Source organism: Trifolium pratense, linkage group LG5, assembly GCF_020283565.1.
Source record: "Trifolium pratense cultivar HEN17-A07 linkage group LG5, ARS_RC_1.1, whole genome shotgun sequence".
Classification (NCBI taxonomy): domain Eukaryota; kingdom Viridiplantae; phylum Streptophyta; class Magnoliopsida; order Fabales; family Fabaceae; genus Trifolium; species Trifolium pratense.
This window is the reverse complement of record NC_060063.1, coordinates 1923418-1941283: the sequence shown is the minus strand read 5'-3', so window position 1 is coordinate 1941283 and position 17866 is coordinate 1923418. Positions and strand designations below refer to the sequence as shown.

The 17866-nt window shown below is 35.6% G+C and overlaps 1 protein-coding gene and 1 long non-coding RNA gene across 12 annotated transcripts; one reads left to right on the top strand and one right to left on the bottom strand.

The window, feature by feature from the left end:
• Positions 1 to 9537: 9537 nt before the first annotated feature.
• LOC123887556 lies at positions 9538 to 11899 on the top strand. 10 transcript variants are annotated; one of them, XR_006801574.1, is made up of 5 exons: positions 9584 to 10257; positions 10335 to 10398; positions 10491 to 10588; positions 10676 to 10706; positions 11220 to 11892. XR_006801574.1 is itself a non-coding variant. In XM_045936885.1 (4 exons), exons 1-4 carry the CDS (start codon positions 9837 to 9839, stop codon positions 11348 to 11350), a joined length of 249 nt encoding a protein of 82 aa, XP_045792841.1. In that variant the 5' UTR covers positions 9584 to 9836; the 3' UTR covers positions 11351 to 11892. The 10 variants fall into 10 exon arrangements, 1 of the variants encoding a protein (XP_045792841.1); XR_006801575.1 differs by having other exon boundaries at positions 9584 to 10022; positions 10180 to 10257; positions 10491 to 11898; XR_006801576.1 differs by having other exon boundaries at positions 9584 to 9859; positions 10180 to 10257; positions 10491 to 11892.
• A 773-nt stretch (positions 11900 to 12672) lies between these two features.
• Positions 12673 to 15719, bottom strand: LOC123885578. Of its 2 annotated transcripts, XR_006801191.1 has the most exons (4): positions 15184 to 15718; positions 14126 to 14329; positions 13924 to 14051; positions 12673 to 12998 (listed from the first exon to the last, which is right to left on the bottom strand). It is a non-coding gene; the product is annotated as an uncharacterized LOC123885578 (long non-coding RNA). The 2 variants fall into 2 exon arrangements; XR_006801190.1 differs by having other exon boundaries at positions 13924 to 14329; positions 15184 to 15719.
• Between the last annotated feature and the right edge of the window lie 2147 nt (positions 15720 to 17866).

The window sequence follows — 17866 nt, the reverse complement described above, 5'->3', positions numbered from 1 at the left end:
TTATGCAAGGTCACCAACAAAAGTGTTTTTATCTGCCTTTTGTGATTATTAAATCTTCACAGGTTGCTAAATTTAATAAGTGATAGTCCACAATTCCCCCTTAGAGCTGCGCTGCGCATAATAAGTGAAAGGAAATGAAATGGTGATGATTTTGGGGCTGACGTTATGTATGCGTTTGTTCCAGTTTTTTTAGAAAACAAATCTATTTTTTCTTTAAAAAAACTACGTTTATCTTTTTAATAGTATATTTTTTATTTTTTAGAAAATCATACTGTTAAAAAAAATATCGGTGGCTTATGAAGGACGGTGAAAAGGCGAGGGTAAGACCAATATACGTTAGGGCAAAGTCTGAAAATGTTAAGAATTGTGAAAAGGTGAGAGTAAAACCTCTATACGTTAATGCAAAACCTGAAGATGTTAATGATGGTGAAAAGGTTAAAGGAATACCTCTATAGGTTAGGGGAAAGCCTCAAGATGTTAATGATGGGTAAAATATGAAAGGAAGACTTCTATAGGTTAGGCGAAAGCCTGAAAATGTTAAGGATGATGGAATGGTGAAAGGAAGACCTTTGTATGTAAGAGGAAAGCCTGAAGATGTTAAGGATGCGTAAAAGGTGAAAGGAAGACCTATATTGGTTAAGGGAAAGCCTAAAGAAGTTAAGGATGGGTAAAAGGTGAAATGAAGACCACTATAGGTTAGGGAAAAGTCTGAAGATGTTAAGGATGAGAAAAAGGTGAAAGGAAGACCTGTGTTGGTTAGGGGAAAGCCTGAAGATGTTAAGGATTGGTAAAAGGTTAAACGAAGACCACTATAGGTTAGGGGAAAGTCTCCTCCTTATCATCTTCAGGATTTCCCCTAACCAATAGAGGTCTTCCTTTCACCCTTTACCCATCCTTAACATCTCCATGTTTTCCCCTAACCAAAAGAGGTCTTCCATTAACCTTTTACTCATCCTTAACATCTTCAGGCTTTCCCCTAACTAACATAGGTCTTCCTTTCACTTTTTTCCCATCCTTAAAATTTTCAGACTTTCCCCTAACATATAGAGGTCTTCCTTTCACCTTTTACCCATCCTAAACAACTTCAGGCTTTCCCCTAACCTATAGTGGTCTTCCTTTCACCTTTTACTCATCCTTAACATCTTCAGGCTTTGTCATAACCTATAAAGGTCTTCCTTTCACCTTGTGTCCATCCCTAACATCTTCAAGCTTTCCCCTAACCTATAGAGGTCTTCCTTTCACCTTTTACTCATCCTTAACATCTTCAGGCATTCCCCTAACCAACAAAGGTCTTCCTTTCACCTTTTACCCATCCTTAACACCTTCAGTTATTCCCCTAACCAATAGAGGTCTTCCTTTCGCCTTTTACCCATCCTTAATATCTTCAGGTTTTCCCCTAACCAAGATAGGTCTTCTTTTAACCTTTTACCCATCCTGAACATCTTCAGGCTTTCCCCTAACCATCACAGGTATTCCATTCACCTTTTTCCCATCATTAACATCTTCAGGCTTTCCCCTAACCTATAGAGGTATTCCTTTCACCTTTTACCCATCCTTAACATCTTCAGGCATTCCCCTAACAAATAGAGGTCTTCTTTTCACCTTTTAACCATCCTTAACATCTTCAGGCTTTCCCGTAACCTAGAGAGGTCTTCCTTTAACCTTTTGTTGAGGCAAAATCCACTTTTGATGTTTTAAAGATTACAAACATCTTTAATTATATTTTAAATGATTCTGATCATTTTGTTATCTAACAAGTGCTTTTGAGTGGCATAAGATTAAATAGATTCTAACAAACCACTTGCAAAGTAAAAATCCTGCAAAGCTGTTTCAAGACCATTCTAAGAACATTCTTAGCAGACAGACTGCAGTTTTGACAATAAGCACGTTTTGGAATAAGTGCTTTCTGGTTTTTCAAGTCAACTAAGAACAAAACAAATAAGCACTTTACAATGGATTTATGGACCAAATCACTACAGGAGATAATCTCTTTTGGGATCAACAACATGTGATGGAATTTAAGTATATGCTTTCCTAGTCACATATCATGAAGAAAACCATGAGCTTGATCAATTGTGGTATTGGCCAACCAATGAATACATCTGATATAATATCATGGACCAATCACAAAGGAACAACCAGATTTAAACTATGAGTTGTATTGTACTTATGCAAAAGTACACAAGTGGAACATTCTTCAATGTGGTGTCATAGAAGTACATTTTTGTCTTATATCCTCATGTACTATTCCAGCTGGTTTTATTCTCAAGCTAAGGCTACTACTGATCAGCCCTTAGAGCTATTTAACAGCTGCACATCACAAAGAAGGAAGGATGAAGGTTCATCACTTTGGCTGGTGCAGTCAAGACTGTTTCAAGACTGATGCAAGACTGATCCTGCACACAGTTTTTCAAAACCATTTCCAACTGTCATGAGTCCTTTTCTGAGCATCCAAACGGCTATATCTGATACATGACAGTGGAAGGAAGTAAGAAACAACTCATATGTACTTGGTAACAGCTCACACATATTTGGATCTTATGGATCAAAGCCAAATGGAAATCAAGACTGTTCCAAGACTGAACAGAGAATCTGCACATTATGCAGAAGTTGTCTGCTGAAGATAGAGCACTGAGTAACAGCTCTATTTTGCCCTCTAACTGATATACTTGAAGGCCAAGTTTCAATCTCAAGCAAGCATCTATAAAAGGCAATCAAGTCCAAGGGAAAGAGCAAGAGTTTTCAAGCAATTCAAGTGATATAAATCCCATTCAATCTCTTTAGCTCAAAGTCCTTTTTAAGTCACTCTTTTGTATCATAATCTGAGTTCCAATCTCTTTAGAGTGCTTTCATCTAAGCTTCTCTTTTATAGTGAGACTGAAATTAAGCTTAGAAACAAATTATCCATATTGTAATTGCTCAAGTCAATACGTGACTATTGATTGACTGTTGATTGGTCAAGTTGACTAGGAAAGTTCAAAGCTCTAGGAGCTTTAGTAAGTTGTTGATCTTAGGTCAAGATCAAGGTGAATGTGTAAGTCTTGGATCTGTAACATTTAAGTGATTCTAGTGGACAAACTCACAGGTGGTGGGGACTGGACGTAACCCAAAGATTAGGGGTGAACCAGGATAACTCTTTGTGTTTATCTTCTTTCCCTTTAACTTTTATTTTCTGCATCTGTTTTTACACAGCACAGATCATTCTTAGAACGATCTCACTGAGCACAAAATTAATTTTATTACTAACCATTTATTTTGTGACTTAAGTTTAATTTTAAAAGGTTCACAATTCAAACCCCCCCTTCCTTGTGAAAAACTTTGCTACTTCACCTTTTACCCATCCTTAACATCTTCAGGCTTTCCCCTAACCTAGAGAGGTCTTCCTTTCACGTTTTACTCATCCTTAACATCTTCAGGCATTCCCCTAACAAATAGAGGTCTTCCTTTCGCCTTTTAACCATCCTTAACATCTTTAGGCTTTCCCCTAACTTAGAGAGGACTTCCTTTAACCTTTTACCCATCCTTAACATCTTCAGGCTTTCCCCAAACTTAGAGAGGTCTTCCTTTAACCTTTTACCCATCCTTAACATCTTCAGTCTTCCTATCACCTTTTACCCATCCTAAACATCTTCAGGTTTTCCCCTAACCAATAGATGTCTTCCTTTCGCCTTTTACCCATCCTTAATATCTTCAGGCTTTCCCCTAACCAAGAGATGTCTTCTTTTAACCTTTTACCCATCCTTAACATCTCTAGTCTTTACCCTAACCAACACAGGTCTTCCATTCACCTTTTTCTCATCCTTAACATCTTCAGGCTTACCCATAACCAACACAGGTCTTTCTTTCACCTTTTTCTCATCATTAACATCTTCAGACTTTCCCCTAACCTATAGTGGTCTTCATTTCACCTTTTACCCATCCTTAACATCTTTAGGCTTTCCCCTAACCAAGAGAGGTCTTATTTTAACCTTTTACCCATCCTTACCATCTCCAGGCTTTCCCCTAACCATCACAGGTATTTCATTCACCTTTTTCCTATCCTTAACATCTTCTGGCTTTCCCCTAACCTATAGAGGTATTCCTTTCACCTTTTACCCATCCTTAACATCTTCAAGCATTCCCATAACAAATAGAGGTGTTCCTTTCACCTTTTAACCATCCTTAACATCTTCAGGCTTTACCCTAACTTAGAGAGGTCTTCCTTTAACCTTTTACCCATCCTTAACATCTTCAGGCTTTCCCCTAACCTAGAGAGGTCTTCCTTTCACGTTTTACTCATCCTTAACATCTTCAGGCATTCCCCTAACAAAAAGAGGTCTTCCTTTCACCTTTTAACCATCCTTAACATCTTCAGGCTTTCCCTTAACTTAGAGAGGTCTTCCTTTAACCTTTTACCCATCCTTAACATCTTCAGGCTTTCCCCTAACTAACAAAGGTCTTCTTTTCACATTTTACTCATCCTTAACATCTTCAGGCTTTCCCTTAACCTATAGAGGTCTTCCTTTCACCTTTCTCTCATCCTTAACAGCTTCAGACTTTTCCCTAACCTATAGTGGTCTTCATTTCACCTTTTACCCATCCTTAACATCTTTAGGCTTTCCCCTAACCAAGAGAGGTCTTCCTTTTACCCATCCTTAACATCTCTAGGCTTTCCCCTAACCAAGAGAGGTCTTCCTTTAACCTTTTACTCATCCTTAACATCTCCAGGCTTTCCCCTAACCAACATAGGTCTTCCTTTCAATTTTTTCCCATCCTTAAAATTTTCAGACATTCCCCTAACCTATAGAGGTCTTCCTTTCACCTTTTACCCATCCTAAACAACTTCAGGCTTTCCCCAAACTTAGAGAGGTCTTCCTTTAAACTTTTACCCATCCTTAACATCTCCAGGCTTTCCCCTAACTTAGAGAGGTCTTCCTTTAACCTTTTACCCATCCTTAACATCTTTAGACTTTCCCCTAACCAAGAGAGGTCTTCTTTTAACCTTTTACTCATCCTTAACATCTTCAGACATTCCCCCAACCAACACAGGTCTTCCATTCACCTTTTTCCCATCCTTAACATCTTCAGGTTTTCCCCTAACCTATACAGGTCTTCCTTTCACCTTTTACTCATCCTTAACATCTTCAGGCATTCTCCTAACAAATAGAGGTCTTCCTTTCACGTTTTAACCATCCTTAACATCTTCAGGCTTTCCCCTAAACTATAGAGGTCTTCCTTTCACCTTTTACTCATCCTTAACATCTTCAGGCATTCCCATAACAAATAGAGGTTTTCCTTTCACCTTTTAACCATCCTTAACATCTTCAGGCTTTCCCCTAACTTAGAGAGATCTTCCTTTAACCTTTTACCCATCCTTAACATCTTCTGGCTTTCCCCTAACTTAGAGAGGTATTCCTTTAACCTTTTACTCATCCTTTACATTTCCAGGCTTTCCCCTAACCAACAAGGGTCTTCCTTTAACCTTTTACCCATCCTTAACATCTTCAGGCTTTCCCCTAACCTAGAGAGGTCTTCCTTTCACGTTTTACTCATCCTTAACATCTTCAGGCATTCCCCTAACAAATAGAGGTCTTCCTTTCGCCTTTTAACCATCCTTAACATCTTTAGGCTTTCCCCTAACTTAGAGAGGACTTCCTTTAACCTTTTACCCATCCTTAACATCTTCAGGCTTTCCCCAAACTTAGAGAGGTCTTCCTTTAACCTTTTACCCATCCTTAACATCTTCAGTCTTCCTATCACCTTTTACCCATCCTAAACATCTTCAGGTTTTCCCCTAACAAATAGATGTCTTCCTTTCGCCTTTTACCCATCCTTAATATCTTCAGGCTTTCCCCTAACCAAGAGATGTCTTCTTTTAACCTTTTACCCATCCTTAACATCTCTAGTCTTTACCCTAACCAACACAGGTCTTCCATTCACCTTTTTCTCATCCTTAACATCTTCAGGCTTACCCATAACCAACACAGGTCTTTCTTTCACCTTTTTCTCATCATTAACATCTTCAGACTTTCCCCTAACCTATAGTGGTCTTCATTTCACCTTTTACCCATCCTTAACATCTTTAGGCTTTCCCCTAACCAAGAGAGGTCTTATTTTAACCCTTTACCCATCCTTACCATCTCCAGGCTTTCCCCTAACCATCACAGGTATTCCATTCACCTTTTTCCTGTCCTTAACATCTTCTGGCTTTCCCCTAACCTATAGAGGTATTCCTTTCACCTTTTACCCATCCTTAACATCTTCAAGCATTCCCATAACAAATAGAGGTGTTCCTTTCACCTTTTAACCATCCTTAACATCTTCAGGCTTTACCCTAACTTAGAGAGGTCTTCCTTTAACCTTTTACCCATCCTTAACATCTTCAGGCTTTCCCCTAACCTAGAGAGGTCTTCCTTTCACGTTTTACCCATCCTTAACATCTTCAAGCATTCCCATAACAAATAGAGGTGTTCCTTTCACCTTTTAACCATCCTTAACATCTTCAGGCTTTACCCTAACTTAGAGAGGTCTTCCTTTAACCTTTTACCCATCCTTAACATCTTCAGGCTTTCCCCTAACCTAGAGAGGTCTTCCTTTCACGTTTTACTCATCCTTAACATCTTCAGGCATTCCCCTAACAAAAAGAGGTCTTCCTTTCACCTTTTAACCATCCTTAACATCTTCAGGCTTTCCCTTAACTTAGAGAGGTCTTCCTTTAACCTTTTACCCATCCTTAACATCTTCAGGCTTTCCCCTAACTAACAAAGGTCTTCTTTTCACATTTTACTCATCCTTAACATCTTCAGGCTTTCCCTTAACCTATAGAGGTCTTCCTTTCACCTTTCTCTCATCCTTAACAGCTTCAGACTTTTCCCTAACCTATAGTGGTCTTCATTTCACCTTTTACCCATCCTTAACATCTTTAGGCTTTCCCCTAACCAAGAGAGGTCTTCCTTTTACCCATCCTTAACATCTCTAGGCTTTCCCCTAACCAAGAGAGGTTTTCCTTTAACCTTTTACTCATCCTTAACATCTCCAGGCTTTCCCCTAACCAACATAGGTCTTCCTTTCAATTTTTTCCCATCCTTAAAATTTTCAGACATTCCCCTAACCTATAGAGGTCTTCCTTTCACCTTTTACCCATCCTAAACAACTTCAGGCTTTCCCCAAACTTAGAGAGGTCTTCCTTTAAACTTTTACCCATCCTTAACATCTCCAGGCTTTCCCCTAACTTAGAGAGGTCTTCCTTTAACCTTTTACCCATCCTTAACATCTTTAGACTTTCCCCTAACCAAGAGAGGTCTTCTTTTAACCTTTTACTCATCCTTAACATCTTCAGACTTTCCCCCAACCAACACAGGTCTTCCATTCACCTTTTTCCCATCCTTAACATCTTCAGGTTTTCCCCTAACCTATACAGGTCTTCCTTTCACCTTTTACTCATCCTTAACATCTTCAGGCATTCTCCTAACAAATAGAGGTCTTCCTTTCACGTTTTAACCATCCTTAACATCTTCAGGCTTTCCCCTAAACTATAGAGGTCTTCCTCTCACCTTTTACTCATCCTTAACATCTTCAGGCATTCCCATAACAAATAGAGGTTTTCCTTTCACCTTTTAACCATCCTTAACATCTTCAGGCTTTCCCCTAACTTAGAGAGATCTTCCTTTAACCTTTTACCCATCTTTAACATCTTCTGGCTTTCCCCTAACTTAGAGAGGTATTCCTTTAACCTTTTACTCATCCTTTACATTTCCAGGCTTTCCCCTAACCAACAAGGGTCTTCCTTTAACCTTTTACCCATCCTTAACATCTTCAGGCTTTCCCCTAACCAACACAGGTATTCCTTTCGCCTTTTTCTCATCATTAACATCTTCAGTTTTTCCTCTAACCTATAGTGGTATTCCTTTTACCTTTTACCCATCCTTAACATCTTCAGGCTTTCCCCTAACCAATAGAGGTCTTCCTTTCGCCTTTTACCCATCCTTAACATCTTCAGGCTTTCCCCTAACCAAAAGAGGTCTTCCTTTCACCTTTTATCTGTCTTTAACATATTCAGGCTTTCTCCTAACCAAGAGAGGTCTTCTTTTAACCTTTTACCCATCCTTAACATCTTTAGGCTTTCCCCTAACCAACACAGGTGTTCAATTCACCTTTTTCTCATCCTTAACATCTTCAGACTTTCCCCTAATCTATACAGGTCTTCCTTTCACTTTTTACCCATCCATAACAACTTCAGGCTTTCGCCTAACCTATAGTGGTCTTCCTACCACCTTTTACTCATCCTTAACATCTTCATGCCTTGTCATAACCTATAGAGGTATTCCTTTCACCTTGTGCCCATCCCTAACATCTTCAGGCTTTCCCCTAACCTATAGAGGTCTTCCTTTCACCTTTTACCCATCCTTAACATCTTCAGGCATTCCCCTAACAAATAGAGGTCTTCCTTTCACCTTTTAACCATCCTTAACATCTTTAGATTTTCCCCTAACTAAGAGAGGTCTTTCTTTAACCTTTTACCCATCCTTAACTTTTGCAGGCTTTCCCCTAACCAACAAAGGTCTTCCTTTCACCTTTTATCCATCCTTAACATTTCAGGCTTTTCCCTAACCAATAGAGGTCTTCCTTTCGTCTTTTACCCCTCCTTAACATCTCTAGGTTTTCCCCTAACCTATAGAGGTCTTCCTTTCACCTTTTATCAATCCTTAATATCTTCAGGCTTTCCCCTAATCTATAGTGGTCTTCATTTCACCCTTTTACTTATCCTTAACATCTCTAGGCTTTGTAATAACCTATAGATGTCTTCCTTTTACCTTTTACCAATCCTTAACATCTTCAGGCTTTCCCCTAATCTATAGAGGTCTTCCTTTCACCTTTTACCCATCCTTAACTTCTTTCGGTTTTCCCCTAACGGGAGAGGCCTTCCTTTCACCTTTTAGTCATCTTTAACATCTTCAGGCTTTCCCCTAACCTATAGAAGTATTCCTTTAACCTTTTACCAATCCTTAACATCTTCAGGCTTTCCTCTAACCAACACATACTTTTCCCTAACCTATAGTGGGCTTCCTTTCACCTTTTACTCATCCTTAACATCTTCAGGCTTTCCCCTAACCAATAGAGGTCTTCCTTTCGCCCTTTACCCATCCTTAACATCTTCAGACTTTCCCCTAACTAATAGAGGTCTTCCTTTCACCTTTTACCCATCCTTAATATCTTCAGGTTTCCCCCTAACCAATAGAGGTCTTCCTTTCACCCTTTATACATCCTTAAGATCTTCAGGCTTTTCCACAACCTATGGAGGTATTCCTCTCACCATTTCACCATCCTTAACATGTTCAGACTTTGCCCTAACTTAGGTTAATTGAAAAATTGATATATTTGGTTCATAATACACGTGAGATATATTAATATTGACTAGAGGGAGTATTTACATAGAAAAATTGGCAATTTTTGAAGGAAAAAAAATGTTTTATTTATTTATTTAGATAAATAATTATTTAATACAATTTATTTTTTTGAAAATACCAAATTTAATCTCCCCCTTCCAAATTTTGGTTTCCCTCTCATTTGTTCTCAAATCTTTTCATGACTTAATCTCCCCCTCCCAATTTTGGTTTCGCTCTCATTCACATCACCCAGCACCGTTTCGCTTTTGCTAATTCGCGTCAATTTGGCGTGACTCACTTACCTCCTCGGTTCGGTTTGCTCTCGATTGGGTGCTATTTGATCCCTTTCCCCCAAATGTGCTATTTGGTGCTTATATAAGAAGTGATCTTGTGCCGATGTGAAGCAGCAACTTTTATCCTGGTTGAGGATCCTAGAGAGATCTCAAAGCAAATTTAGGGGGTGGGAAAAAAATGGAACATGTGGATAAAAAATGGTACATACTACATAGTATATTCTTTATGTTTGTTTTCTTGTTCTTTATGTTTCATATTTCTTCTTTTCTGTTTTAAGTTTTCCAATTTTCTTTAATTTTTTCTGCAAACTAGATTTTTTTTTATGGAACAACACCGTTTATGATATTGCAGTGTTCTTCGAGGGTGAGTCTCCTTCTTTCATTAATTGCCCAGTTTATGCTTCCAAACTAAAAATGACCAATGTTGGACTGTGTTTCTTCATATAGATTTCATTTTCTTTATTTACTGCTTTCCATCTCACAAAGTATGTCACAGATTTCAGGTTCTAATTGATTTGCAGGTTTAGTCAAAAAAAAAAAATTGATTTGCAGGTACTGCAAAGATCTATAAATTTGTATTTAAACTTAAATAAATTGAGGTATTATATTCTATTTTCAATTTGTTTAGTTTTTATATGATATGATTCTTGTACTCTAATTATTCCAATCATTGCAGCTGGCATCATGTGTTGAAGTTGGGCTTCCAGCACTAATTTTGATGGTTTTCATCTCTCACGCAAGTATAATGATTTTAAATCCATGATATAATTTTCTTAAACTTAGATTCTAATGCTAAATCTAAACGTGTTTATTGTTTTCTACGATACCGCAGTATCTTCATCGTTATATAAGCATCAAGAAGCCTACATTTGACCGATTCGTAGTTCTATTTTCCATCACAATTGCTTGGTTATTTCAATGGCTGGCAAGGTTCACTATATTTTGTAATTCTTTTTGGAATTATGGACAAGAAACTTATGATTGATTTTTTATGTGTCACTCTTATTTTTATTTTAGGGAGTAGCTTCTTTTTTCAATGGCATGTTTGGTAAGTTTACTTCATATTTTCTTCTCATTAAATTTTCTTTCTCCTCTGTCCTAAATTTTTTTTGCACTATGTATGACTTATGGTTTTAAAACAAGATATGCCACGCCACCAGATTTTTAGAAGTACTTTTGTTTATTTTTTTGTCAAACCTTTTGTTTATGTCTGATTCACATCCAAACAAGTGACCATGTGGATCTTGTACTCTTAACCTTGTGCCGTGATCGTGACTCGTGAGTCCGTGTTCTGTGAATAATACGGATGTGATAATTCAACTAAGTAAAGAAGAGAATCAAAGTTCAAATTTAAGTGTAAATGTGTAAAGGAAAATGCTGGATTATTGGCAATATCAGATGGTTTTATGATTTTTGTCTCTGTATTTGGTATGCTAGACTAACATCTCTGCGCAACACCATTTCATAATTTTAGCATATTTTATAATCTGTGTAACTTGATATTCTCTTTGTTACATAAATTTAGTGATATCTCATGCTTCATACTTTCCCTTTGAACCAGGAAAATTTGGAGCATTTTTTGCTTCGATACCTTTGCCAATCATGGCAGCATTATACTGTGTATTCTTCGGCTATGTCATCACCTGTTATGATTTTAATGGAGTTGAAACAAGCCAAAGTGAATCTTGGTAATACTATGGATGAACTTGAGGCGATACAATCATCTGTTGAATCTTTAGATTAGAAGAAGAAGGAGAAAGCTTTTCTGGAGAGGACACGAGAAAAGCTAGCATCAAAGTTTGCAACTGTCTCTGCTCAAGAGAAGGTACAAGAGGAAGCAAGATTGAATCCACCATCATCTCACGTGGAATTCACTTTTGATACTCCTGCAAATATGAGGAATTTCAATTGTGATTCTGAGCAGCACAATATAATGAGTGAGACGAATATCTTTCTGGTATTAGGTACTGTGATGAGTAACTGGTGGTGCTGTTGTCGTGTCTGGTGTGGTGGTGTTATTAGGATATTGAAATCTTTGTTTTTGTTTTGTCCATGGTTGTTATGTTTTGATCTTTTGCATTGGTTTTTCCTATTTGTGGGATTTGTCTTTCTTTAGTTTCATTGTATTAGGATTTCACGTGGTGCTCCTTGCTATATTATGCAGGCTTGTAATTTTCACTCCTTATAATTACATCTTGTATAATTTGTCTTTTAAGTAAATAAAAATTGTTTCTAACCAAGTTAATTTGTCTTTTTTTTTGTTAGGCTCTTTCTTTTTAGTGTACTTTTTTGGGTAATTGGGTTGAATATCTTAATTTGCTTGTGACCCTTCTAATATTATTCGAGATAATTACTAACTTAAAAGGTTTTCAAAAAGGATTTTATGTTTGTAAATCAAGACTAAAGTGATGTTAACTATATTTCTTTTATTTTTGTGACCTAAACCAAACCAAAGCAAAGCATATGACAATCAAGGTATCTCAAGTCTTGGTGGTATATTGGATTGATTTTTTATATTTGTTTTGACTTTTGTATTTTCATTGTTCACATTATTTCTTAAATTTTTATTTAAGTTTGCCTTTAAGTTTAATCCACCCGTGCGAAGCACAGGTTACTCGCTAGTTGTGTTAACATTTGAGACATGGAAAATTCTAATATGGACATATCTTTATTCTAATATGGACATATCTTTATGTTTTGTAATATTGTGGTATACTGATAAGGCACACTATATTATTTCAGTTAGCTAGTTTGTGTATGAGTGCAATTTCAGGTACACTGATATGGTAACAACTGATAAGGTATACTGATAAAGTACACTACACGGAAATGGTCATCAAAGTCTGTTATATTTTCTTTGCATTTTCACTTGGTTCTAATTTTTACTTGCACTTCTGTTATAACCTGATAAAACTTTGGGTCGAATTTTTACTTCCACTTTTGTTATAACCCGTATATCAATTAAATCAAGTTGAACTACTTCAAATAAACACAACAGTAAAATATGGAGACAATTCAAGCAAATTTTTTCATTTAATATATAATAGTTACAATTTGTAGAAGATAATAGGTTACAATAAAAGTTTGGGTATAAACCCATTTACAATGTAAGCCTAGTGAATACAAACTAAGCACTAGTGAGCTTTGTCACAAATCGCAACTACATTAAACCCCGATTGCATAGCTATATATCAGCTTGACAGAATCAATGCCAAGTCAGTTAACTGATCTAGAAAATAACTCGATGGAACAGATAACCAGCACCAATGCCTAGTTCTTTCATATTCTTTTACATATAAAGTGCTATATATCATTTGCACTTCAGCTGCTACACCAGTACCTAAAGAACCAAAGTTTTGGTAAAAAAAAAAAAGAACTAACGTTAAATATTAAATTCAAGTTGTAATGGCTATATATAAGCAATTCAACCATTTGAAAGTGTTCAATTTCAAATTTCCAGAATAAAGTGGTATCAACCAGTTTTAGATACCATTGGAGAAACAATCTAAATTTTAAGAACATAAGAGGAAGATAAAATGGTACTGCATCTTTGTTTCAAACAAGCATTTTACCAAACTTCTAGAGCACATTAAAAAAAATAGCTTCTATTGAGTTGTAAGGTTAAATACCAGAAAATGAAGTATAAGAAGGGAAACAGAGATTTAAGAAGCCCAATTATACAGAAAATCAGACCAAGATTCATAAAAGTGCAAAAACATTCACACTATCACATGTGACCCTACCTCCCTGTGTTGAAATCAGTAGCAAATTATTTTAATAAAATGAAGCAAATAAAAATAGATATTTAGGCCATTTGGTAGCCTAAACTCTTTCTATTTATTCTTCTATGGACAAGTCCATCATTCATCTCAAGTGCACCTATCTACTACATGATTACTATGTTCGGTATTCTACTACAACAAGAAATCGCAATGGAATAATACACTTTCGGACCTTACAAGTTACAACATTCATCTTTGGACTGTGTGTGCATTGATTGAAATCTCATGTTATGTTATAAAAGGCAGCAGATAGCAAGAACGAGATATACTAAAAACTATAGAGCATTGACACTCATATCGAATAGACACGTGTTGGCATTGTCACTGGACATGAAACCGACACATGTTATTACATTCAATGACTTCCATTTGTCTTAAATTTTTATTACTTTCTAGTGTCCAGGTCATCTCAAGTGTTTATGTTAGTGCTTCATAGGTAAGAAGTAACATGAACATAATAGTGGTTGAGTCAAAAATACTAACATCAAGCATATGATAAAAGGAAGGGAATTCTAGAACTAGAATCAGAAATCCCATTTCCATCCAAGTTTATTTTGACCGATATATTGGTTTCTTTGTTGACCCTTTTCACCTCTCTTCAATTCTAGCACCTGAAAATGATCAAGGAAATATTCAAATTCATTGGAAAATCCAAAATCCTGGTACATTGAAAAAATTGCCACACCATCAGAATGCGCCGATCACTCTCCTTGATACCCACTATTATTGTCATTCATCTTCATCGCTCCGCCTCCTTCTTCATCTTCTTCTTCCTCGCTCCGCCTCCTTCTTCATCTTCTTCCTCGCTCCGCCTCCTTCTTCATCTTCTTCTTCCTCGCTCCGCCTCCTTCTTCATCTTCTTCCTCGCTCCGCCTCCTTGATATTCAAACTGTTAATAACACATAACCATAAGGCATAAATTATTCTGATTATAACCACTATCAATTTCATATTTCTGCATATTGGAGATAGATAACAATAACTCAAAATTAAGAAATTATCAGCTAAAAAAAGTCAGCAACAAAATTAATCCCTTTTAAATAATCAGATTATACAAATTCAATGGATTAAACAGATAATCATAACGAGCACAAATAACAATGTATAATAAAATTGAAGTACCATTATGGAGTGGGAAAGGAAATTCAATCCAACACTCAAGCCGTTTAGAACCTTCGTTCAGGAAAGGAACAACATCATCAAAAAGCCATGAAACGAACAAAATTGAAAGGAGTTGAAAATCGACTTTAAATACAAATGTCCACAAAATATGTTACTATATTCATTGTCCCTGGTCTATAGCCACTATCCCACTACCCAAGTCCATGCTCTCAGACCACAAAACAAAGTCATCAAGAAGCCATCAAAATCAAAGTTCATAAACATTACACAAACTGGTTTGACAATTATAACCCACACCAGTTTAAAAACAACACAAATAGGAGTTTATAAATCTTGTTAAACATCTGGAAACAAAAGCAGAAAATAATAAACATTGTATATAAGCACAAAATAAGTAAGAAATCAAACAAAAGCTAGCACACAAATCAGTAACAAAAAACAAATTGGGTAAAATATGAAAATGGGGTGAATCTCCTAGTTCTTGGCTGCAACCCAAGACTTCACCAACTCTCAATTTGCAATCCCAACCAACACTAATAAAAACAAAAATCAAAATGAGTAAGAAAATAACACAATGAATTTAAACAACTAATATAATAAAATAAAAAATCAATCTTTTACCTGCTCAGAGGTGTAGAGACGTTGTTGTTGTTGGAGGACAAATGAGATTTAGGGTTCTAATTTAAATAGAATAGAAAAAGAGTGAAAGCGAGAGAAGAGGGAAAAGTTTAGGGTTCTAAACTGGAAGAAAAGAGAAGAGGGAAAGCGAGTGATTTGAGTCACGGTGTGAAAACGAGGGTGGAGGGAGATAGACGGTACGTTAGTAGGGAGGAGAACAGTTGGCGGCGCAGTCGTACGGAGGAGAGCGGTTGTGGTGCTTTCGAGATTGTCGGTGGTTGGAAGATGAAGAGATGAAGAGATGATTTTGTTCCGATTAGATTGAAAGATGAACAAATATCTTCTGTAAAAAAAAAATTTAATAGATAACTAAATACAAACCATGGTTACTTTTGGATGTTAATTAACTTAGCTTTAAATGATTAAACATAAACTGAGTACAATTAAAGATGCTAAGCAACTACAAAGCTGGGCCACGAATGATTTTGTGCGAAATTTGCTTGAGCTGACGTGTCAAATTTCTATTGGATCCGTGACTACTGCACCGGTGCAGCTGAAAATTATGCTGCACAGAAGTGCTCACCATAAATAAATGTCACGTTCTCTCTGTTGCAGCTATCCACTAGCCACACTGCATCATAAACTTAGGCTTTTAGTTTTACTAGTACCTTCTCTACTTTTACGTTTTACGAGGAAAAAAAAAATATCAGAGAGTTTATCTTCTTCATTCATCCTGTATTTTTTTCAAATGTAATTTTACTTAGATCTCTATCTGCACAGTTACGGTTCAGGTCAGATATCCATGGTTCGACTTTACTGAACCGAACCCGACCACCCAGACTCATTTGAACCCGTAAAATGGACCCGTCAACCCGTTCAGACCCCCGAAACCGCCCATAGAAAGAAAATGACAATTGAATTTGCACATAATAAGAGTGTGAACACTTCTATTCTTGCTTTAACTGCTCCACTCCCTTCAATTATGAAATATATATAAGTACAATATTGATATATGATGCATCCTCTCTAATAATAAATAAACATTATAGAAAAGTAGAGAGGTAACCATTTTTTAAAGTTGTTTTTTAATCATGATAATTATGCGTTAAACAGTTAATTAATCATTAAAAACTAGGGTGAGGAATGGAAGTGTCGTAGGATTCCATTATCAAGTTTAAACTATATATCTTGTAAAACAAATAAATTTATTTTTAAACAAAAAAATAATTTAAACTATATAAACTCCGAGTCATAGGTTTCATATAATGGTCCTGAGTGATCCTTAAAGAAAAAAATATCCAGATAGATCCTACTATTTTTAATAAATTTAATAAAAAAAATTTATTTTCTATTTTTAATTAATACCCAAAATAGTAATTATAATTATAATATGTCTTACCAAAAATAAAAGAAACTTCACCCTTTGATTGAATATCTTTTGACTGAATACTTTGATCATTAGTAATATTTTTTATTGGACGCATTGAATCAATAAAACAAAAATTGAAGAGATTCGGAAGAGTTATGAGTGATATATAGTAAAGCATAATTTGAAGACAAAATTCTTTTCTTTTTTTGATAGATCATTTGAAGACACATTTTAAAAACAATAGGTTTTGAATTTATAAATTATGTTCCTGGAGTGAAGTATCTCTCGACTTTGCTAAAGATTAATTTCTATCGAAAAATGTGACCGACCACTTTTAAGTGAAATGAGGTCTCTTCTTTCAATCATATTTTTTCGTTAACATGACTCAAACTTTAAGACATTTCTTAAAAAAATTAATAAATATTTTGTGAATGAATATGAAATTTAGCAAAGTATAGCTTGATTACTTATCATTTATTTATTTTTGGTACAAGATTACTTATTTTTATTATTTATATTATTTATTAATTTAAAGCAAAGCATATACAAAGTAACAAAAGTATTTAAGATATATGCCAATGTTGAACATGTGACATTTTGTACCAAAGAATAATACTACTCTTATCATATATTTTATGTAAACATTCTAATTAAAGACAGACAAATCCAGATATTTAATGCTTGATGTAGGGTAATTTTCTATAGTAGAATTTTTAAAAGGGGCCATAAATTAAGGATGAAAGCAAAAGTAATTAAAATGTTTTAAAATTTAGTGAGGAACCGATTCTCTATCATGCATTCTACAAAGCACATTTTTTTTGGTACATTCAAAGCACATTTTTCTACTCATAAGCATGTCATAAAGAAGAAACAATATAATAGAGGTCCAAAACATAGACTATATATAAAAATGATGAAAGTATTAATATATCATATAAAAATGATTAGGGACGGATCCAGAAGTTTATCACACCGGGGGCCGAAAAATAGTAAAATAATAAAAATGAATGTAGATTTTTCTGTTGCACTGTCCATGTAATTTTTTTTTATGTTATCGTGTTATATTTATGAAGTTCTTGTTTAATGGTGACATGATGACTAATCGCCCCCGGGAAATATGCGGGGCACAAAAAATGAGTTCTTCCACTCAATCGGATTTTGTTCATACGCAAGAGTCAAATATCAAACTTTTGACCACTTACTTAAGAGACTCAAAACTCTTACCACTTGAAACAACTAATTTTTTGTTAATTAAAAGATTATATTTTTAATAATTCAACACTTATATGATATATTATGTATATGTATGTATGTAAA